The sequence below is a fragment of the Ambystoma mexicanum genome, chromosome 6p (assembly GCF_040938575.1).
Source record: "Ambystoma mexicanum isolate Mex_15411 chromosome 6p, UKY_AmexF1_1, whole genome shotgun sequence".
Taxonomy (NCBI): domain Eukaryota; kingdom Metazoa; phylum Chordata; class Amphibia; order Caudata; family Ambystomatidae; genus Ambystoma; species Ambystoma mexicanum.
Genome location: NC_090935.1, coordinates 558354959 through 558380099, shown reverse-complemented (window position 1 = coordinate 558380099; position 25141 = coordinate 558354959). Strand labels below are relative to the sequence as shown.

The following is a 25141-nucleotide window of genomic DNA, read 5'->3' as shown; positions in this document are numbered from 1 at the left end:
AGGAAACCTTAGAGCCAGGGAGAGTGACACCAGATTGTGTGTGTTGCTTGCAAGCTGGCCTAAAGCTTTTGAAAGATCCTCCGGACTCCCACGAAGCAGGACTGACCAAGCCTGACCCCCCCCCCCTCAGTCGAGTACGGGACATCACATGTGAGGAAAGCCCACCTCGACAGCCAGGAACCGCTCTTATTGCTATACCGCAAGGAGCTGAAACGCGAAGCAGCCCCTGAAAGTAAAGTTTGCCGGTTGCCAGTGCAGGAGTCCCCTGACGTCCTCGCTCTTGTCCCAACAACTGAGGCCCAGGAACACTGAGACCTGCAGAGCTGCATAGGAACAGAAGTCTTCAGCTGCATCTTTTCTTCTTTACCAAAGTACTGTAAAAAAGTCTAAGAGAACTTACCTCTTACTGTAGAAGTGCTTGTAACTTCCACAACTCACAAGTCTAATCAGCTTGTGGCCCTACAATTGATTCTTTTCTTCAAAGACTCCTAAGAACTAGTGCAAAGACTTTTCCATTACTTACCAGAAGTGCTTGATCCTATCCAAGACTTTTGCCCATTGACTTTGGCTAAGCCTATTAAATTGAAAGACTCTTCTAGTGGATTAAAAGTATTTGCCCTTCTTATGAATTGTGTTCTAATAACCTTTGCCTTTTACCAACTTTTTAAGAAGTGTTCTGAATGCCAAAACTAAGATATGAATGTCCCCAACACCCTTGTTATTGAAGTCATCTGTGGGTGTAGGTTGTGTCGCTGGGCCATCCTAAAAGGGTCTCGTCTGATTTAGAAACTCAAGAGTGTACAGTATTGAAGTATATTTGTGTGTTACTATTCTATTGCTCCCTTCTGAAGAAGGCTTTATAACTGACTGATAAATTATTAATTGTTTATGCAGAAACCTTGAGTGTAAGAGTGTATTTGAATACCTGTAACTGTGAATCTTTGTGTAACTCCACTACAGCTCACATTTCCCCTCTTGAGATAAGCCTGGCTGCTCAACACGCTACCAAAACTGTAGTACAAGCTTTTAGAAAAGGTTGGATAGCCTATACCTGTAGTCATAGTTGCTTGTAGTGTTCCCAGAGGGTACTGAATTCAGCAAGCGTCTCTTCCAGTTTCTTCTTTGGTTCCTTCATCAAGTGGTCGTCTCTGACTTTTCTACAATAGACATCGCCTTTTATGCAGGTTTCTACCATTCACTTGCAGCCGAGCTGTCACTCACAGCAGGGTGGCTGTCCACCAGGGACAGCCAGCCAATCACCTTTCGGTGCATTCCTGTAACCAAGGAGACTAAGCACAGGGAGTTTTGGGAACCTCCCTCGCTTCCTACCCGGCCAGACACGCTGGAGCCTGAGGCGGGTTTAGGCACTGAAGCCCGCCAAAGACAAAAGGGACCAACCCTGGTTTGGCGCGCAGAGTAAAACCCACAACCGACCTGACAAGCAAGAAATGGCGACAAAAGACTACCGGGGTCATTTTGACAAAATTGGTACCCATGGGTGCAATACTGCAGCAGAGGATTCAGCTTGCGATAAAAACACATTGTTAGGAAAATTAAACCACTGCCACCAGCCATTAATTGTAGTCAGGGTAACATAAAAATGTTACATGAGAAAGTAGGCAAAGGGGATACTAAGTAACAACCCAGCTCTCCACATAAGATGGTGTGTGCTGGGTCTACAAATAGAAAAAGGTAAGTTAAGTAACTTTCACTTTACTACTCTTGGAAACAGTAGTTTATCCAAGAGAAGGTATTTAAACATTTACAGAAATCCAAAGGACTTTGACACTGCACTGAAGGGGATGTGCGTCACAATACAAAAGGTGATGCCTATGGAGTTTGACAGACTTCAAAACAAAATGAAACAGAGTCCAAATGAGATAAAACGACATGAGAGAAAAAGGAGTCTCTCTCCAGGATACAAAAGGTACTAAAGTCCAGCCAAAGCGATGGGGGTCTCTAAGGTAAAGGGGAATTAGCACAATAATGAGAATTCTCCCCAACTTAACCCATAAGTATCAAGTTGGTTTTTATAATTGTGTTCATATGATACGTTATAGTACTTCCTTCCCCAAGATTCATCTTGGCCTACTTGTATTTAAAACAATCCTTTATTTTTACAATACTTAGTGTTTGTGTTTCTTTGATACAAAAATTGTTGCATACGTATGTTCCAAACTACAGCCCTCTCCCCCCTCCTAGGATAAGCCTGGCTGCTCTGTCCACACTATCAAACGTTCTCAGGTGATACAGCCTTATACTAAGAATGGAGTTTCGCACTGCCTCCGATATGGTTTTATGAAGCCCTTAGTTGGACTTTAGAAAAACTGTGCCAACATCAGGTCAGGTCATGGGGCCGACATAAGTCTATGAATGGTAAATCACAACAAGAAGAAAATCAAACATACAGTAATTGAACAAAACGTTTAAGTGACTGCCAAGTTTATAAATTAATGTCCTTTGATCAGAAATAGCATATCTGCAAATCACAAAGTGTGCTCAAATGAAATTAAATTACCTGAGAATTTAAGTTTCCAACATATATTGTCCTCCTTATTTCATCAACTTTAGAAGGATCCACATTTCCCATAAGAGGCGGTTGTTGTAAGTCTCCTGCTGCAGCAGCAAGATTGGGATCCAATGGTGCTGGCAATGTTGGGGCCAATGTACTAAGGGAAACGGTAAGCTGCAAAAATAAAAATTTAACAGAATTACCATTACGTACAGTGTATTAAATACTGCCAATGCATACAAATTTGCACCTACAAATACCAAAGCAAACCTCACTTTATCAATAGGTATCAGAGTAAAGGTTCTCCCAGTAACACCATTATGCTTGCAATGTCGAAGTACAGGTAACTAATAGCGATTCCAATGAAAATGTGGACAACAAAAAATAATGGGGATGAGGGGGGAGCTGTTCAGCAGCCTGCAAAATGGCTGCTCCTCTCTAAGCACCGCAACACCCGAGCTCACCAATGCAGCCACATACCAATAATCAGGCCTTTAAGTGGGTAAACGAGACAGAAGGAGGCGCCGGAGTGCTGGGGCAAGCTCAGACTGAGATGCAGAGCATAAGACCCGCGATGGCCCCAGATACTGGCGCCGGACCCGAAATGGCCTGCACAAGCCTCCAGCTGTGACCGATGCCATGGAAGGACGGTGTCACCGGGGGAATATGTAGTAGCAAGTGCAACTGGTGAGGGGACCAGCGACCCTTCCGGCACGAGTTAACTGTGTGTGCCATTACACGTCCTGGTGGGAGAGAAACACTGCAGTGGGTACCTCTTCGGGCTGGGATAGACCAGACTGGGCGCTTGATGTGGCTTCTGCCTCTAACTGAACTACAAAACCCTCTGACTCCTGTGCCATCCTCGGGAGACTGGGGGCTGCTGACCCCCTCGTAGGTAGAAAATCAGAGCTAAGCCTATGAACCAGGGCCATCTACTGAGATCATGACGGGAAGTGGTGCTCACAAAAAACAAAGCCACAGGGACCACTTCACAAGGCAGGTCACTGAACCTTCACAGGATACAGGTAATATCCCTGGCAACAATGCTGAAGCGGCGCCCAGTTAGATGCCAGATTTGATAGAAATAATGGACAGCATGCAATCAGGCTTTGCGTCTGTGTGGTAAACTCAATATCATTAAAACTAAAGTTGAAGCGCTAAGTGCAAAGGTGGAGCATGAAAGCACCAGGGTGACTGAAGTGGAGACCTGCATTGGGATGGCAGAAGAGGATATTGAGGAATTGAAAACACTGGTAACCTCCATGTCCAAAGACCTTAAGCACGCTCTGCAACGTTCTGGAATCTCGCTCCAGACACAACAACATCTGCATGGTGAGTGTTATACAAGATTGTATGCTTGCTAAACATCCGAGAATTTGAGTGTAGTGCTCCTTGACCTCCAATTTTGTAATTTTTGTCTGGAAATTTTCTATAAAAAAATAATAAAAATAAAGAAAATACTTTCACGAGCCCCCGTGTGCCTCATTGCCCACACTGTTCTCCTTCCTGGTTCCCTCTCCCTCCCGCCTCCCTGCCTGCCCACCATCCATGATTGGCTAATTCATCCTGTCATAACTGACCCTCCCAGGGCAGCCCTCTGCCTGGCAGTCCCTGCGGCTAAGGGCCCCAAGGCAAAGGGTGGCTCCTACAGAGGTGGCTCCAGATCGTGTCTGCAGGTGTCAGCAGGGAAAGCCAGTGGCCAGCCATCAACCTGCAACAGCCAACAAGGCAAGTGTAACCAAGGCGACTCCCACCTGAAAATACCCGATCTCATGAAATGTTAGTCTATGCCAAACCTTGATGAGCATTTCAGACCAACCTATGTTTAAAATGGCATATGCCAGTAACTCCTAGAACTTTCCCCACCTGCCTGATCCACTCCTAGATAGTACGCCCTTGAGATTACTGTGCTGCTCTCTACCTGTCCTTCACTCATAAGTTACTACTGTGTTGTATTCGGCCAAGATATTGTGCCCAAGAGATATTGTGTTGCATTCCAACCTCTTAGCCTATCTCAAACCTAGATTGTATTCTCAAAGATTACTGTTGTATTCTGCCCTTCAGCCTATCTCATATCTAGATAGTACGCTCAGAAATTAGTGGGGTTGTTTCTGCCTGCAACACTTACCTACGATTGGCGCACCTTAGTTACTACTGTGTAGTATTCTGCCAGTCCAAATCGCTCAGAAGTGTGCTCAAGAGTTTACTGTGCTGTATTCCACCTGTCGAAACGCTTAAAATTGTTCGAACTAGCCTATCCTCATCTAATTTGTAGACCTAAGGCCCATTTACCACCACTAGCTCTCCAATTCCACCTTCCCATCACCAGATGGAGATAACATCTTGCAGGATTCCTCCTCTCGCATCCGTCACAATTCCTGGATTCCCCGCTCCCACCCTCCCCTCCTCACTCATCCCCCACCACACCTGACCCGCACTCTAGCACCCACCTTCTCAAACCCTCCCACTACTCCTCCATATACACAACCTTTGAAACCCTCCCGCTCACTTCACTGCAGCCTAACGCTATTCGCCCACTCTCCTACCACCACCTCACCTCCAACTCTAAAATCAGAGGTGCACTCTGGGGCACCAACCACCTCCCTCCACAGAAGCCTAATCCCGTCCACCCTTCCCACCCAAACCCTACACTCCCCTCACTCCCTCTGACCACTGTTGAGAACTGCCCAATACCCCACACCATGACACCTTGCCCCCCCCCCCCATCAAACCCCCAAGCCAGAGGAGCCCTCTGGCGCTCCAAACAGCTCATAACCTCATCTTCCTCTCCACTCCTTGCACTCCCTTTGACCCCCCCACACTCCCAAGTCCCCCCCCCAACCGACCTCTGAGCTACCCACCCTCTGGCCACCAACCTACCTCCCCCTCCCCTAACCCTGTGATGACCCCCGCCAACAACTCCCCACCTCCATATACTGTCTCTAAAAACTGCACGTCTCACCCTTGCAAGAACGGTAGCTTCTTCTCCATCACCTTCCGACCCCCCTACCCTCTCTCACACCCCCATTGCACCAAAACCCGTAAAAAGTAGAAAACAAGTCTGGCCCCCTCCGCAACTGCCTATTCCTCACCACTTCTACCTCAACCCTACCTCCCAATCTCTCCCTCCCACACCCCACCACGATCCCCCCCCTGCCCTCACCCTACTTCCACCGCCACTCTCTCAACGACTCACTCCAATCTCCAACCCCCCCAGACCCACGAACATCGTTCACCCCTCCGCGTCTACCCACCTCCCCTCCCCCCGATCTCCTCCGCCTGCCTACTCTTCCCATCCACCACTCAAAATCCACTGGAGCCCTCCCCCATCACTAGACCAGTGCCCTCCGTCTCATCAACCCGGAATGGTCCACCCCAAACCACCCCCTCCCCTCACTTCCCCTCACCACCCAAGTGCCTCCTGCCCAATTCCCGATGACCTCCTGCATGATCACACCCCACTCCGAAGTCAAATGCATCCTTTGATATCCGCTCTGTAGCAAAAAACAGACAGCATCTTCGACCTCTAGTCTGACAAACCTGACATGGTCTAACGCTGAAACCTGGCTCTCTGACGACTTTGCCCCTGTTGCACACAAAGCATTTAAACACCCGCTCCACCCCGCGGCTACTCCCTCACCCTGCTCAACTGACCGAGGCAGCGTGGCAGTCCTCTTCAAATATCCAAATATAATTTCTCTGTCTCACTCGTTGAATCTCAGACATGCATTCCATCATGCAAATCCCTCCTAGTTAAACTCTCACTACCCCCAACGATCTCCCATAGCTTCCTTCTCATCTACAGACATTTCTCTAACAACCTGTGTGATTCTGTAGCCACCATTCAAGTAAATTGCCCCTCGCTGACTCTCCTAGGAGACTTCAATATCTGGCTGGACATTCCCACAAACCTCATCCTCTGGTTGACAGTCTTGATGCACTCAACCTCTACCTTCATACGAATGGTCCAACCCACGCTAGGGGGACCACCCTCGATGCAATCTTCAGCTCCCATCACCCGATTCATCTGCATCCCCCCACTTACCCCTCATCTGGTCCAACTGTGTGTGTTCTCTCTCTCCCCCCCCCCAATCTGGCTCCACCCTTGACCCCTGCCCCGCCTCTGTCCTGAAAGAAATATTCTCCTCCACCTGCGCAGGAGAAAACGCGAGAACCATATTAAAGGACTCAGCTCTGGCACCAGAGTCCTTGCAAAACTCATCGACCGGACAGCATACTCCCAGCTAAATGCCTTTGTTGAATCCAACAACCTCCTCGACATTGTACCAAAACCACTCTAACCTCGATCTGGGAGGCTCTTAAGGTCACTGCAGACTCTGAAGGATGTTCTGCATTAATTCTCCTCGACCTCTCTGCAGCCTTTGACACGATTAATCACTCAACCCTCCTTGACCGTCTCCACTCCCTTGGAATCCGTGGCACCGCTCTCAAGTGGATCACATCCTTCCTCAGCAACAGGAAACAAATAACCTTCCTCTCCGCATTTATCTCAGTGGCACGCTCGGGTAGTACTGGAGTACCCCAAGGCACATGTCTATCTGCTCTCCTATTCAACCTCTATATGTCCGCCCTACCTGGAATCATCTGCCCGCACAACATCTCGTGCTACAACTACGCTACCGATCCCAAAATCATCCTTAAAATCCAAAAACTCTTGTGAGGGGGGGGGGGGGGTTTGCTGTGGGAGTACAACTTCTTACGCCTTGCGACCAAGTTAATCTTTCTGTTCAGCTGTGTTGCGTTAATGTGAAAAAGTTTCGGAGGACCCAAAACCCGCACCTCCGTGGATACATAAAGAGATTCTTGTTTTCACACAACTGCGCCACACAATGTTCATTTTGAAGAGTTTATATTTTAAGAAATTAAGAAAAAAATACTCATGTGCCCTTTGAAAGACACGTGTTTTGGTTACACAAGAGCCCTACACAACAGGTTCCACCGCCCTGAGGTCTAGAAGTTTCTGAACCTCAGTTCTGAGGGAGGGTGTCCCTATCTGTTGGAAGGGAGGGTTGAAAGGTGGGGTTGGGAGGAGGGGCAAGCGAAAGCCCACCCGAGCGATGGACAAAACCCCCCAGTCTTCTATGATGTCTGCCACGCCTCCAGATGAGACGAGAATCGTCCTCCCACCGGAGTCTCGTGGGACCGACAAAAAAAAAGTGCATTTTTCAGACTTGTCGGCAGAGAGACTACCGGTTCCTGGAGAGGAGGCTGATGGGAGAAGGAAAACCGGCCACGTTGTTTGACGGGTGCCACCAACCGAAGGTTCAGTTCTGCGCGCCCGGCGGTCCTCAAACCACGTGAAGACAGAAGGATTGAGACTGAGACCCTGACCTCAGTGTAGATGGGGCATTAGCTGGGATCTTCGCCAGGACCGACAAAGATTTGGCGGTTTGGGTGCTCGCCTTAGTCCTTGCAAGTTCCTCATCCGTAGAATGTAACAATTCCTTGCCGTCGCATGGAGCCATGCCTGGCAGGATGTCTCAACTCCCACGATAAGGCCTCGAGCGGAGGTATCTACATGGTGTTCCGCAGCTTCCAGCAGATCTTGTGCCAACACCCTGGCTTTGAAGTCTAGCCCATCTACAGGAATACACTCTTGGAAATCAGCCAACTCCTTTCACAGCCTCATATTAGCTGCAGCCAGGATGAGCTCGGTATTTGCAAGACAAAGTTGGAGTGCTGAGTTGGCAAAGACTTTCTTGCCCAAGAAGTCCAGAATCTGGTCTTCCTTGGACAGAATCTGAGCCGCAGCCGTTGAGGTCGCAGAGGCCGGCTTGGATTGAAGCATGGCACAAGCTATCACCGTCGAGGAAGGAAACGGACAGGACACCAAGGCTATCTCGTCAGAGGTGTGGAGCCTGTAACGGGCGTCAATTCTTTTGATACGTAGCCCGGTGTGGGGTTTATCCCAGACCTTACGGGCCTCCGCCAAAACGTCTTTCTGGAGGAACAGGCTGGTACGCACTTTTGATGACAAGGTGAACGCTCCTGAAAGCACCCCTTCCTGCAGAGCGGGGGCCTACGGTACGGGAATCTAGAGGAGGGCCATCATATCCAGAACCCGGTCATGCAATGCTCTGAGAGCAGGGCTGCTCATCGCGATCCTGATCTGCTTGAGAGTCATCCAGCGAATCGGGAGCCAACAGCTGGGCCGCCACAGGTTTTAAAGTGCTATCCCGCTCTACCAGTATCTTCACTACGGGAGACAATGGGGGCAAGGGAGGAAGAGCTGGAGGCGGACCGATAGGGAGAGGTGGTACAACCACCGGAGCCACTGGAGTGGAAGGTGGCACCAGAGGTTCAGGGTAGATTTCCTTGAACAGACCCTTCAAATACTCCTTCATGGGGTCAGAGTGCATGAGCGTCTGAAATTTCCTGAAAAATGCATCCTCTTTTGAAGGTTTAGGTGCAGGCAGAGGCCGCTCATATGGGGCATACCCCCATGAGTGCAATGAGGGTGGTTGCCAGGAAGGCCCAAGCCCCATCGGGTCTGCATAGATCAGTGGAGCAGAAGCAGGAGGAAGCAAGACAGTATAGCAGCGGCATCCGAGCACACCAGTCATAAGAAGGGCAGAACGATTTTTACTGTCCCCGTGATGTGTAAACGGCTGTTCAGCCCCAAAAAGAAGGTTTCCAGCACCCAACGTCGAGAACACAGGTGTAAAGGAAGAATCCAAAATGGCAGCTGTGGACGAGGGATGGGCCACCATTTTGTCAATGCCTGAAGAGAACAGCGTCACATACATAGATGAGGCAACCGCCTCCTCAGGCTGGTCAGGGGACTTAAGCAACACCTTAGCCTTGACACAAGGACCCTCGCGCTAGGGCAGGTACTAGGGGGGGGGTCTCGGATGTGTACTGGACATCTTGGAGGTGGCCCCAAAATTAGCCTCCAGAGGAACAACCTCGGCAGAAAGCTCCAGAAAAGGAGACCTTAGGGCGTAGCCCGGTATCAGTAAGGAAAGCTCCAGAAACAGACCTCTGAGCAAACCCCGGTATCCAAAGGCACAGATGAACTGGGCTGAAGTTTAACACCAGACAGGTGACTCTCGGAACTTGGTCCGGTCTTGGGCAGGTTCGCCGTGGGGACCCTCTGAGAAAACTCTGGTACGCCTATTAGGCCTGCAAGGCACCTCAGGGGTAGCCCGGGTAGCAGAGCTGTTCAATCCCCTCCCGGAGATGGAAGAAGTCCCTTGAGATGCCCTAAAAAGTAATGAACTTACCGGATGTCTTTTTGTCGATGAAAAGCTGAAAATGTGGTGGAGGAACACGCTGGAAGACCTCCACCCACCGAAGAAGGCAGCGCTTGAGTGCCCAGACAGAGAGGGAGTCACAGTAGAAACACCAATCCAAACGATGGTCTGGGCCTAGACACTCCAAACAGAGAGAATGGGTATCCGCCCTAGCGAAGCGACACTCGCATGAAGAACAGGACACAAATCCAAGACACTCCGGCATGGACGGAGGACTAATGAACCACAGAACCAGAGCAGAAAAGAAGGACAACAGGAACAAAGGAAAAAACTTCCCGGTGATGTAAGTGCGCTCAGGACTTGCAGAAGATCCGACATATTCCCCGAGAACTGGGACCACTGAGTTCTGAGTGCCCATTGAAGGGATCTCACTCTCAACCTGGCCTCTGGTACTAGGAAAATGCAGGATGCCATGAGGCCGAGCAACCTGAGAAAATCAAAGGCCGGTAGATGTTAGGCATTCTGAAACTTTGTTACCATCTGTTGGATGTGGAGAGCTCTCACTTCGGGAGGCGAGGCTTTTCCCGATGAAGTGTCAAAGACTGCTCCGATAAACTGGAGTTTCTGGGTTGGTATCATGTGGGACTTCTTGAAATTGAGGGAGAACCCCAGTTTGTGGAGGAAGTGGCAGGTGATCGAAAGATGTTCCTGAGCTTGTTCTGGAGAACTTGCTCTGATCAACCAGTCGTCCAGGTAGGGATATATGTGAATACCTCCTCTCCTGAGACTTGCTGCCACAACCGCCAACAGTTTGGTGAAACCCCTCAGGGCGGAGGTCAACCCGAATGGCAGAACTCGAAACTGATAATGAGAATTACCAATCGTGAACCTCAGGTACTTTCTGGGCTCTGGATGGATTGGCACATGAAAGTAAGCATCCTGAAGGTCCAATGATACCAACCAGTCTTGGAGTTGTAGAGCCTGAAGGATCTGAGAAAGGGTCACTATCTTGAACTTGTCCTTCCTGAGGAACTTGTTCAAGTCCAAGATGGGTCTCAATCCTCCGTCCTTTTTTGGGATGAGAAAGTATGGGGAGTACCAACCCCTGTTCCTCTCCGCTACAGGTACCTGCTCTATGGCACCTTTCTCTATCAGAGTTAAAATTTCCTGCAACAGGAGAGGGTCTGGAATTTTTACAGAGTTGGCTCCCGGTGGATGATTCTGAGGCCTTTTTAGAAAGGGGAGACAGTAACCTTGAGCTACTGTTTCCAGTGCCCTAACATCTGAGGTAATGCCTCGCCATTCCTTCAGATGTTGAGTGATCCTGCCACCCACTGGTGTCTTGTAGAGCAAGATCTCAGAGATTTGGAGGCGGCTGCAGGAGTGGCTGAGGGCAAAGATGGCGCTCCTGAGGCTGATTTCGCACCTCTTCCTCGTCCACCACGAGGGAAGTTTGTTCTGCCTCTTTGAGAAGCCTGTCCTCTTCCTCTACCAAATGAGGAGTAGTAGCGAAAAGAACGACCTCTCCAGGAAGATGATCCTGAATAGGTTTTCTGAGGCTGGCGCACGGAGGCACTAAGAGATTTAGCTGCCGCCTTCGAGGTCTGTAGTTTTTCTAGGCTTTCGTCAGCCTTACTGCCAAATAGCCTCGAGCCATCAAAGGGCATGTTAAGGAGTCTGGATTGCACATCCTGTGCAAACCCAGACTTCCTCAACCACGCAAATCTGCGCAACACAGTGCTTGTAGCCATGGATCTGCTGATGCTATCAGCAGTATCCAGTCCAGACTGGAGACATTCCCCCATTGCCTCCTTTCCGTCTTTGACTATATTCAGGAAGCCTTCCCTTTCCTCGCCTTCCGGAATATGCTCAGCCGCCGCAGAAATACAGTCCCACAGGGTATGGGTGGGTAAACCTGGCCAGGGTACAGGTGACATTTGTCGATTTCAGGGCCATGCTACCTGAAGTGAAAACTTTACGGGCCCAGGCATCAAGTTCTTGTCCTCTCCATCAGGAGGGATAGTGGGATATGCAGTTTGTTTTGCTGTGGATGCAGCCTGAATAACCAGACTTTCTGGAGTCGGATGTCTGTTTAAATATTCAGGATCCGTACCAGCTGGTCTGTATTTCTTTGGGACATTACTAGTTGTAGCAGCAATGCCATCAGGATTTTCCCAATTTTTTTCTACTGTTCTCTGAAGAGCCCTATGAAAGGGGAGAACTGGGTCTTTTTGGGGGCCTTTTACAATTATATCTCTCATGTCGTCCTGTTCAAACACTGGTGAAGTGTTACCCCAACCCATGTATTCTACTACCCTGTTCATAAGACCTCTGTACCCTGAGTCTGCAGGGTCAGGTTTGGCAAATTCTAACTCTGGGGAGGTGTCAATTCCACTAGCAGAGTGTAGAGTATCACTCAGGTCTCTCATTCTAGATTCCTGATAAATGAGTTCCTCAGGAACTTGTCTTGTCCCATATGAAACTCCAAAGGGAGTGACTTTGTCTTCCTCCGAGCCAGATTCCTCATAAATTGAGGACATAGCTTTAAAAAAAGTCTGTTCTGGGCAACTGAGTAAATCTCCTTTCTTCCTCATCAATTTCCTTTGAGGGAATGGAAAAATCCTTCGAGGTTGTCGACAGGAACTTCAAAGAAGACTTCGATACAGGTGTCGAAGACGCTCTTGGCTTCGATGCTGAAGCAGTCGACGCCGATGGCGTCGATGAAGCCGTCGAAGCCTTCGATGACTTGAGCTTTTTATGAGGCAACGGAGATGTGCTCGACTCTCGAGGAGCCTTCGACGACTTGGCGTCGACTCGAATATCTTCGATACTACTGGCTTTTACCAAGTTAGTTCTCGACTTCTCTTTGTCGTCCAATGGAGCGACCTTAGAGGAATGGCTCTTCCGAGGTTCTTTTGAGGGGGGCGGGGCCGCATTCTCGAAAACCTCCATCTTTTTACAGAATTCCTCCCATTTTCTGGGGGAATCTGATTTTGTCGGACATCGAATTTCTTCGGTCGACTCAGAAGATGACGACGATGGAGATCTATGTCTCCTCTTCAGTTTTTTTGACAAGGAAGAAAAGTGTCTCGATCTACTCCTAGTTCGAGATCTCTTGGAGTGTCTATGTCGATCCGATTCTTTCGAATCGGTCGCTTTCTTATGCTTTTTGGACACAGCCTTCTTAGAGGCTTCCCTCCCCACCGACAGTTTACCTCTCCTCTCACGAAGGGCCATCTCGGTCATGGACTGACAGGAACCACAGTCGACGGTTCGGTGACTAGAACCAAGACACCAGAGACAAACTTGGTGAGGATCAGTGATCGACATTCTCGATCCACAATCGATACACTTCTTGAACCCAGTCTTGGTGTAACGCTTACCTTAGACTCTGCAGGGACACCACTAAAATGCGGACAACCTTCTCTGGGTGCGTTGTATTCAACTATCTCTGTGTCGCTACTCTTCTTCTTGAACCTTTTGTCTAGTGAGAACCAGGAACAACTATAAGAAAACCTATTTCTATAGCTGGATGTAACTATTCATTCCCACTGTTATTTATATTCCCTTAGGTTCCTTTTTGGTGAGCTCTCCATCCTGCAACTGGCAGGGGCGCTTGTTCTGAAGACTGCGGGAACGAGAGGCTAATGATATCGCTGACTGGAAATTGCTGACTGTAAAACTGACAGGGGTCAGAGTACACAGAAACAGCCAGAAGGACTCATACCATTAATTCTGCTGAACTGCTGTGTGGACAATGAATGTTTTCAATTAACCTTAGTGACACACAACTGCGGGGAAATGCGAAATAATGTTTCAAAATTTCTTCACAGAAAAATGCGCGCCTAATGTACAGCAGGAAAATAATTCTGCACCTAGACTAGTCATGAAAAAACATGTGCGCATGGTGCTGAAGGAACACTAGCCAGCGACGCGTGACTAATTCCTAGAATACGTGTGTCCGCTGAGGAGAAAAACAAACCTGTGCGTATGGTGCTGAATGAACTCTAGCCTGCGAAGAGTAACTAAATACCAGAATACGAGTGCCTGCTGAGGAGAGCGACTTCACTGAGAAACTCAACGACTTGTCATAAATTAACCATAATGGCACTATTCATGGCGAAACACAAGCTTCACTGGTGCACCACAACATTCCAGAACTACTCAAAACCAGGTTACCTTGAAATTCAGTGATTGAGTAGCAAGAAAACTGAATCTTGAACAACTCCCAATAAGGGAAACAATACTTGCAGAGATTGTGTAACCCTCCGTACTCCGGTTCGACGGAATTTGACTAACTTGCTCTCTGTGAAAACTCGAACAGGAAAATACCAGGAAAAACAATGACATGGGCAGAACATAGGGCGGACAAGGGAGGGAAAGGAAATACGGGCAAAGAAGGGAAAAATGCTGAGGGAACGCTGCAGGAATTCCGAACCGCGGTAAGCGTCTCTGAAGGAAAAATCAGACGCGAAGCGCGGAACACCATTCACCAGCTGCAACTCCCGGTCTTATTTTTCCTATGTTGGAGGCTTCGCGGGTCTGGGTTGAAAAGGACAAGGGCAACTCCCTTCTTGATGTCCTTTAAGGTCTCGCTGCCTTTCTACTCTGAACTGCCGGTGTGGAATAGCTGTTTCCTCGCGCATTCGGCCTTGCTCATGTGTGCTCTCGTGCTCCGCCTTTTATCCCAGTGGGAAGGGAAAGGGCAGTCAGATGTGTGTGTAGTAGTCTGCAATTGCATGACTCTGTCCGACCCTTGTGTTGGGACATGTCAAGTAAATGGCTCTGGTTTTTATCTGTTGTCGCTCACGGTGCTAGAAAGTGTTTGTTCCGGAAAAGGGAGGTGGGGGGGGGGGTGGAGGGGTCAGGGCGGGGGAGTTTCTAAATATCCTAATGGGCTGGATGAGGAAAAGGTGTCATAAGGAAGGGGATCCCGCATCTCACCCTTCGGTGTCCCAATTCCACTCCCGAATACCCCCCCTGCCCTCCTATCCAGGTGATTCTCCCTCACAGGTCCACCCCCAGGAACTGGAACCAATAGCGATGGCAGTGTCCTGGCCACCTGTATGAAAGAACCCTGGGGATTTGCTGATGAGACTTCAGGTTTCTCACAGTAGTGAGAGCAACAAAAGAGATAGCGGACCCCAGTGAAAAAAGGACAGAACACTGCATACCAATTGGTCCAAATATAGTGATCTAGGGGAGTTCCCAGGCAAGCATTTGAAAGCAAGCGATCATGCTCCTGAATAGTACATACAAATATAATACAATGAAGGTCATAAGCCCGTAGGGGCAGATCAATAATTAGTGGAAGATGGGTCTGGTAAGACAAAGTGAATAAGGCACAACACTGCCCTGTGTAAGATAAAGTTCACCAATAACAACACTCCATTTGATAAGGAATAGGTCATGCAGAATACCATTACCCATGAAGTAGGATTGATTAGGAATAATTGGTTTCTATAAACTCACACAACCCTTACTACATGTAAATAATAGAAATAAAGATACCTTCTTGAGGTCATGAATCATAAGCATGTAAATACAGACAAACATATCCTTGTAAGAGAATGACGTTTGAAAGCAGCTAAATCCCAGCATGAAAGGTCAAAGGCAGGGTAAGATGAAATCATGAGGAAAAGGAAGCTAGGCAGTGATGTTTCCAACGATGAGTCGCAAAGCATAACAGAGATAAAGATGGTGCCAAACTGCTTAGGAGACTTCAATATCTCAAATAGTTCCAATTTATTAAATATCTTGTTTTAAAACTGCAACATTCTAATTTGTTGTGACACAATGTAAAGACATAACACTTTTTTTTAAAACAAAACTAATGGTGGCAAATTTCCTCAAGATAGGAGGATGATGTATAAATGATGAACACTTATAATTGTACACAAACAACCTCAAAAGCTCTAGCAATCTTGTTGTTTCTACCATATCATTGGGTCTTTCTATTAACTGTTATAACCAGAAGATAGAACTCGACATGTTTGTTCTCTCAAATTGTTTTAGGAATATTCATCATCAGGAGAATTGTCACATTAGGTGCAGTAACGATAAAACAAGTACATACACATCACACAGTTCATTTAGCAATTATCTTTGTTTGGAGTCTTCTGTTCACTCTAAACGGTGTAGCTGTTGAAAGAATATAGAAAGAGAAATATCAGCTATACATGCTGTGTTACTTCTATGATACCATCATTGTGTCTTCACCAGAGTATATATTAATTACCTGCTCTGGCAGGTGGTGTGTGTCCTTCTGCTGCAAGATCCTGAATATAGTGGGAACTCAAATCTGCGGCTGAAGTGTCCCTGATGTGGGGATCTTCGCCTGTAATTTAGATTGAAAGGACTCAGCCCTTTGTGTACCACTAGCACCTTACCCTGTAGACACTTAGAATCTCTAGATGTAACTAGACACTAAACCTACCTTTTTGGCAGTGTCTCGGTTTTGAAGTTGATACAAACACCACCTTTTTGTTTTGTTCTTAATTGATGGAGTTGTAATTCTTGACTTGAACTTTGTCCAATTTTGCAAAATCGGACAACAGCCATCAGAATTGTTAACATTGTTCATTCGACTAATACCTTCTATGGTGGCATAAGATTACCTAAGTTATAACCAGGTGAGCTGACCAGTAGGCGTATATTTTGATTATAACTATACGAGACTGGGTGCCGCAGGCTACCGAGTCTGTAAATCTTGCGACGTGTATTACTCTACGTAAATTTCTTGATCAGAGCTTTTTTTCTCTCTGTTGGGATACGCAGAGAAGTGTGGCTTTACTTTGCGTCGTTTAGCGCTTTTATATATGATTCTAATAGATTGGTCTTGCTCGGTATATTTGTTAATTAAAAAGAAAAGAGGAAACAACTCTTTAGCTAGTATTCGATTTTACACTTACTTATAATGGTAGAAGGAGACTCTTAATATTAGAACGTTCGCTCACACAATGGCCCCCAGTTTAGCTAAGCTCTATGTGGAATTTTTCAAAAAGCTATACACCTATATGAACAACCCATTTGAGCAATATTTAACATCCTGGGCATGTAATATAGTTGACATGATCATGTTGTGGAAAGGTACACATGAACAAGCTACAGAATTCTTAACATGGCTAAACTTAAGAAATAGCCATTTACAATAGCTGTCAAGAAAGAAACGAAATCGATTTCTTGGACCCAACTATCACCACGAAAGCCAATTGCTAGTTAAACCTTTCCACAAAGACGGATAAAAACGATTACACTACCTCAGCCATCATGTGAAACACCTGAAAATGTAACTTGCAATGTGGGCAATTTTTACGGTTAAAACGAAATAGTGACAAAGAATCATATGAGGAAGAAGCCAAGGTCCTCAAAAACAAATTGAAGCAAAGCGAATACCCGCGAAAACTGATCAAAAAAGCTACAAAGAGCAGCGAATAACAACCTTATCCTCTAGGAGGGCCTCACGGTTAAGAAAACTCCGTAGCCCCACTATCAACAACAGTGTGAAAAAATGTGAACATTTTTGAGAAATCATCGTCTCAATTAAAATGTCCTCTTTTTGCCTATAAGAAATCGGCCACTATAGGGAATAGAGTTAGCAGCAGTAGATTGAAAATTCAGAGAACTGAAACAGAGTATCACTTGGAGCTGGGGGTTAGAACAAATTACTGGTCATCACCCTTGCGGACAATATACAGTATGTAAATTAACTACTAAATCAAAAGAAGTAGAAATTGGTTTAGACAAACCCTGGAGACAAATACATGTCTCTAACTGTAATTCAAGCTATGTAGTTTACATGTCCATGCAAACTGAGATACATAGGCAAAACCAACAGAAAAATCAAAACCTGCATTGAACATAGAAGTTGCATAAAAAAACAAAACAGCGTTCACTCCAATGGTAAAACACTTTGCTGAAAGAAATCATAGCAGCAAGGAATTTAAATGGACTGTGTTGATGACCATTAAAGGCAATGACAACATAGTTGAGAAAAAAATCTTGCTAGAAAAGGAACAAAAACTTATATTTCAAACCAGAAGTGACAAAGGCGGCCTTAATGAGGCAATCGAACTGGTATAAAATATGAGAAGCAAATGTTGACTATACTTCATAATACTTCAATTGCCCTACCAAATAAGGCCAATTCCTACAAGAGGATAGGTAACCCTACGGACTTTAGAATTGTCCAAGTAACATTTAGTACACTACTTTTCTTAATCTTCAACATACAGATACAATTGAATATCATTTTTTAAATATTTATATACCTTCAGGTGATTTATCTACAATTTCGCAATATGAATTACTATAGCTTTAATAAAGCAGCGCCAAGCATATGTAAGAACAATTCCAGAGTCCTAATTTAAATAATACTAACAATCCTCTAATCACTTTAAGTAATGTAATACTTGGATGTACACAAACTAAAGTTTACCAACACAATGTCTCGAACGGGACTGTTTTTGGATTAATAAAAATAAAAAAAGGACTAAAAAGCGCTATAGACCTCCCCAAGATAGCGCCGACATTGATCGCGGCGTTACCAGCAAACGGGACCGCAGGGCTACGACTAAACAGGAGCTACATTGATGTGCTTTCGCAAGCGAATGTTCTAATATTAAGAGACTGCATCTACCATTATAAGTGTAAAATCTTCCTCTTTTTAACAAATATAACGAGCAAGACCAATCTATTAGAATCATAAAAAAGCGCTAAATGGCGCAAACTAAAGTCACACTTCTCTACATATCCCAACAGAGAAAAAAAAATAAGCTCTGATCAAGAAATGTACGTAATACACGCCGCAAGATTTACAGACTCGGTAGCCTGCGGAACCCAGTCTCGTATAATTATAATCAAAATATACGCCTACTGGTCAGCTCACCTGGATATAACTTAGGTAAAGTTATTAGTATTAGTCTAATGAACAAAGTTAACAATTCTGATGGCCGTGGTACGATTTTGCAGAATTGGACTAAATTCAAGTTAAAGTCAAGAATTACAACTCCATCAATTAAGACTAAAACAAAAAGGCAGTGTTTGTATCAACTTCCAAACCGAAGACACTGCCAAAAAGGTAGGTTTAGTGTCTAGTTACATCTAGAGATTCCAAGTGTCTACAGGGTAAGGTGCTAATGGTACACAAAGGGTTGAGTCCTTTCAATCTAAATTACAGGCGAAGATCCCCACGTCAGGGACACTTCAGCAGCAAATTTGAGTTCCCACTATATTCAGGATCTTGCAGCAGAAGGACAAACTCCACCTGCCAGAGCAGGTAATTAATATATACTCTGGTGAAGATACAATGATAGTATCATAGAAGTAACAGCATGTATAGCTGATACTTCGCTTTCTATATTCTTTCAACAGCTACACCGTTTAGGAGTGAACAGAAGACTCCAAACAAAGATAATTGCTAAATGAACTGTGTGATATGTACTTGTTTTATCGTTACTGCAACTAATGTGACAATTATCCTGATGAATGTTCCTAAAAAAATTTGAGAGAACAGAAACATGTCGAGTTCTATCTTCTGGTTATAACAGTTACTAGAAAGACATTTTAGACCCAATGATAGGGTACAAACAACAACAAGATCGCTTCCGAGGTTGTGTTAAATTACAAGTGTTCATCATTTATACATCACCCTCCTATCTGGAGGAAAATTTGCCACGATTAGTTTTGGGTTTTAAATAAAATGTGTTATGTCCTTACATTGTGTCACAACAAATTAGAATGTTGTTGCATTTTTAAAACAGGATATTTAATAAATAAGAACTATGAGATATTGAAGTCTCCTTATATAGTTGGTCTAACTGTTGAAAGACTCCAACTACCTCTTAATGTATCATAGTCTTACTGCCCCCAAAATAAGGTAAAGTATCCACCTAACAGGTGGAAGTTTGGGGATTCCCCCCTATATATGGTGAAACCGCTTGGGTCAACAGGAGAGGATGTCATGTTACTAACCCAATGCCACACTGTCGACACCTCACATTAGGATTGGTCGAAATATACATAATCATTCACTCCACTCCTACTTCTTGTGAAACAACCAATTGCATGTTGTGTTTAGCTGATACATGTCTAACAAAATTATCCAACTGTAAGGACTGATTTTCTATACTCTTGCCTGGTGTACAGATGTATAGAAGGCCAGCCTTCTATACATGTGACAGGGACACCTCTGGGGAATTGCGGCCAAACCAGTGCAAGGTAGCAAGGCGAGTGGTCTAGGCTAAGTCTCAAGAGGCGGTGAGCTTGTAAAGGGTCCACAATTCGTACACAGAGTGCAGCAGTCAAAGATTACACTTAGACAATCGGGTATAAAAATACTGCTTTACTCATGGCCACAACACAGTGAAAAATGACCAACAGGTAATCTAATCATACAATACAAAACATTAGATACATGTATACAATTACTGGTGTAGGGCAAAATACATATCAAGTCCCTGAAAAGAAAGGTACAGATTTGTATTTGCACTACAAGTCCACAGAGAATCAACACCAACTTCAAAAGTCGAACCCTAAGTTGTCTGGGGCCTTACGCCCAAAAGTTCAGCAAACTTTCATACAGTTCTTTGAAGCTGGAATAGATGGGATTAGGGTCTCTGGGTTCCAATGAACAAGTGTCAGGGGACACGTTTGTTCCCAACTTTCAGAGTGCTTGTGTGAACGAGCTAAGGCAAAGCCAAAGTATTAGAAATGTTTTGTAAAGGTTACCAAACTTTTAAAGAGAGTTTAAGGGGCAGGCATGTATCGTAACTCGCCCCCTGTACTCAGATTCATCATGAAACTTGGCAGGTCGGTTGAAGGTCAGAGGTCGCTTTTCCCGCCATCACCGTCAGCACTTGAACCCCAGGGGTTGCAGGTTTGAGCAGCTCTCCGGTCAGTGTCTGATGCTGGCGCAAGAACTCTGTGGAAGAATGCAGCAAAACTCAATGCAGGGCCCCTCTTGTGACAGGAATGGATGCAGGCAAGCAATTTCAGCCACCGATGCACAGCTACATAAAAAAGGGACTCATTTGGTGCAGTCAGACTTTCGGTCAGACTTTCCCTCCTATCTCAGGTCCCCCTGATGCTAGGGCAACAACATTTCACAGAGGTAAGTCTTGTAGCAAGTTCCAGGCCTCAACTCGGAGCGGCGACGGCAGCAGCACCGTAGCCCAAACTCAGAGCTGGTCAGCCACAGGGTGGTCCTGATGCACTTCCGAAGGCTGCTCTTTGCAGCACTCCAAAATGACGTTGAGAATGCATGTTGACTCCACTCCAAAGGTCGCAGCTCCTTCGCAGGACTGCTGGAGATCACCTTCAAGACAGGGCTCTCCCACAACAGCAGCAGAAGTTGGTTGCCAAGCCTTCTGCCGGATGTACAGTTTCCTCGCGTGTCTTGCAGCAGGACAGGAGTCTTGGCTCCTTCAGTTTCTTCCAGGATCTCACGAGTAGGGCTGTACCAATAGCATATTTAGTATTCGGCCGAATACCGAATAGTTTGTTAACTATTCGGCCGAAGCTGAATATGAAGCTGAACAGTTGCTCTATTTAATGAATCATGTTCCAAAACTCTAAAAAAACACTTATAAAAAAAACAAATACAGCACCATTTCTAATGCATTCTATACTTTTATTTCTCTTCATTGCAATTAATGTAGCATCTTTATTTAAAGTATAAAAGCAAGAAATAAAGCAGATTTAACCAAAATGAAGGGACCAAATGTACTGAAGATTGTTGCATATTCAGTGCCAGTTAGCAGCCAAACGCATTAAGGATGAAACAAAAAGTAGGAAAAAGTTATTTCTGCCACCAGCTTGTCCATTCAGCACACCTAGATTAATCAAAAATCATCTTGAGTGTTAGACTAGAGCTGAACAAAAAGCATACCCCATTGTACGATACTTTGTACAACGATAAAAGTTACCATAAGCAATAAGTTTCCAAAAGGTAATAACAAGGTACCAAGACTACGGCAAAAACTGTTTCCCAGTACTGACATCCTGGGAGACAGGTTTGTTTGCCCAGGTTTGTTTCCCCATAACAGATGGGCTAAAGCTAGTGTAGTGAAGCTTAAGGATTCACTACACTGTATAAAAACAGGTCAGATTCAAAACTAAAAGCAAAAAGTTTGCGGGTCCATTGAAATGGAAGGTGCAGTAAAATAACACAAACCAATTAGAAAGCGTGTGAATGGATGTTGTTAATATAACCTTTTTAGTCACGTGGCTAGTCTAAACCAATAGAGTTAGGCCATAAATGGAAACGCTTACAGTGCAAATGATTCAGGCAAATCAGAAGCCTGGAAAATGCAAAAGAATTGTAACATTTGTTGTCTTTTCCTTTATGTAACACTATAAAACCGGCCATTTTCAGATTGTGTTTGAATGTCAATTTAGATGTTTTCCTGTCTAGGCAGTTGTAATATATTTTTCTTCTTCTCATATCTCGTGCATTCATTTTTCAGCTCTTTGGATAGATTTTTGGTACGTGGATCGGGACTTATCCAGTGTTGCTTGGAGTTGCCCTTTTTCTTTGCGATAGCAGACGTTACTAAGGACGGGAGGACACTTTTTATCCTATCTGTGGGATCAGCACACCCCGCCTTATGTAGAGTGCTGAGAGGACACAACAAATCCATTTTTCCACTTATCCTGTAACTTTAGTTGCAGTGACAATTTCCCCCGAATTGCTGGTGGCAGTGTACTGCGGAATCTCAAAGTGGGAAAGAAAACCATAGAACAGATTATCATTCCATGTTTTTTCTAGAGAGGGGTGCCTGCTACCTTTTTTGTATATTTTCTGCCGACTTTGTGTACTTTCCTCCCAGGGTGCTGTTGCAGCAGCGGTAAGGGACACATGGGTCACCATTGCACTAAAATGGTGGCTGTACTTATTTGTAACCATCTCATGATGAGTTGTCCTTTCCTGAGCCTTCTTCTGCATACTTGGGTGGGAAAGGTCCTCCTGCTATGTCTTTTGTCTTTGGCAGGCTTCCTTATGAAAGCCCGCCAATGGTCTCAGAGTACCTGAAACAGGAATTGGGGACCTGCATACACAAACTGGGTTAAATTACTCTATAAAAATCCCATGGCCGAGGTGACAACTAATGGGAAAATCTCACCTGCATTTGAGTTACACCGGGGGACTCGACAAGGATGCCCATTATCTTAATTGCTTTTTCTTCTCTCAATAGTACTTTTGGCGGTTGCAATCAGAGCAGATAAAAGAATCCAGGGAGTTAATTTTTACGGGACTACTCAAAAGCTATGGTTATATGCAGATCTTCTCCTCGTTGTACAAGACCCAACTACATCTGTTCCTGCATTAATGGATCTAATTAATTCATTTAGCAAAATCACAAGTTATAAAGTCAATTGAGCTAAATCTGAGGCGTTGCCTTGCACATGGGGCACTGGCAGTTTAATGATCAAGAACCGAGGCTTTAAATGGTGCCCGGAAAAGATGAAATTACAAAAGACATCTGTGACATGATGGATTTAAACTTAAGGTGCACGATTAATAAGATCTCAGCAGAATACCAAAGATGGGAATCTCTAAAGCGGTCTCTGGGGGGCAAGGTGAACGCCATTAAAATGATAACACCAAAAATTACATATGTTTTGAGCACGAACCCACTGCCTGCAAAGAAAACAATGATGCAACAGATAGATAGCATGATCCAATCCTTCATATGGGAAAAGAAGAGTCCACGGGGAAACTACAACTTCCAAATTATAGAGGAGGTCTAGGTATTCCAATTCTTGTGTGATAACATCATGCTTTTATGACCAGGCACTTTCTACCATTTATTTGTGAGAGTTTGGATGATTGGGCCGTTTCTGAGGCTAGCATGGTAGGTCCACTGCACATCTCGGCAGTACAGTCAACCACAAAGACTAGGGCAACAAATCAGTGTTAACTGACTTCCTGAGGACAACCTGGAGAAGCATTGCAAAGGAACTTAATATGACATCAGAGCAAATGATCTTCTCATGGCTGAATCCTGCAATTCAAATTAAGAAAAAAATCATTTTTTGGGCCAGTTGGTTTCTGGCTGGAGTAAGGATTGGTGACCTGTTTGGGAAATGGCGTTTGTTCAAATAACTAAAAGAAAGATTTGATTTAAAAGAGTGCACATATGGAGAATATCGAAAACTGAAAAATGCAGTAAACGTAACTCCTGCATCTGCAGATTTGACTGACATGAAGGTTATAGGCGGACAAGATTACATGTCATATAAATTGTATAAACTTCCGTGCTAGAATTCCGGTTGGAACAAAGAACTCATGGCATCCTGGTGGGCTAATTTGCAAGTGAAAATGTCACAAGAACACTGGGAAGCGTAAAGTCGAAATATTCAGAGAAAGTCAGTGAATGTAGGGGAAGAGCATGACAAGTAAAATTATTGAACAGTGTTGGTCACCCGACAGAATGCACAGACAAGGCTTAAGTTCTACAGATGCTTGTTGGAATTGCAGTCTTGCACAGGGTTCATTAGCGCATATGTTCTGGTAATGCCACAAAGTAAGAGCGTTTGAAAAAATAATAACTTGGGTGATGAACAGAATCTTAAGGGAAGAGAGAATTTAACTTTTAAACATTAATTCTGGGGGAGGACAGATCTAGAGGATTTACGACATCACTAAGTCACTTGGATCTAGAGAAGTTCAATGGTTGTAAAAAGATTGATTCGTCACTGGAAATCTAACACTTGTCCTACCATGGAGATGCGGTTGGAGGAAATGTACTCGCTATGGGGAATTGAAAAAGTTATGATGTCGTTACAGCAAAGGAGAAGGCTTTTGAAAAAAAGTGGGATGACTTCCTGAAATTTGGTACGGATTAAGTTGGAAACGTTTGATGTGACGCTGTATAAGGTAAGTCAAATTTGCATTTCTTTTGGATATTAAATTGAATTTAATATACACAAGAGGAATTGTATGTTTGATGAAGTTTCAGATGTTATCAATGTCATGGTGATGTAAAGGGCCCTTTTTTTCTTCCCTTTCTTTCTCTTTCTATCTTTATTTCTTGTATTTTAAATTGTATTGTGCACATATGGTTGAATTGTTTACCGGATTTGTATTTATTGCTTGTATGTTGGTAAATTGAATCAACTAGTTGCAAAGTCACAGCAATGTTCAATTGTACCTTAAAAGAAAAACAAAAACTGAAAACCAACATTCTACAAAATAATATGTACTCACCGGGGGTAGAGGAGTAGGTACAGGTGCGACAGTTAATACTGGAGTTATAACTGGCGTTGGAGCCGTGGTAGGTATTGGAAGCAAACCTGTACCAGGGATTAGGCTTGCCAAGGTAGGAGTTGGTGCCAATAACGAAAGGGCTTTCGATTCCTCTGGTATTTTACCTGCAGAGGCAAGTTACATGCGTCAGAAACCTCCACAAGACAG

The 25141-nt window shown here is 45.0% G+C and overlaps 1 protein-coding gene across 3 annotated transcripts in view; it reads right to left on the bottom strand.

Moving 5' to 3' along the window:
- Positions 1–25141, bottom strand: part of SREK1 (splicing regulatory glutamic acid and lysine rich protein 1) — a 338699-nt gene that overhangs the window by 251602 nt on the left and 61956 nt on the right. For all 3 annotated transcript variants that reach the window (XM_069627375.1, XM_069627376.1, XM_069627377.1), the window contains 2 exons: positions 24935–25098; positions 2519–2686 (listed from right to left, as the gene is read on the bottom strand). In XM_069627375.1, coding sequence (XP_069483476.1) covers positions 2519–2686; positions 24935–25098 — 332 coding nt within the window. The remainder of the gene's footprint in view (positions 1–2518; positions 2687–24934; positions 25099–25141) is intronic.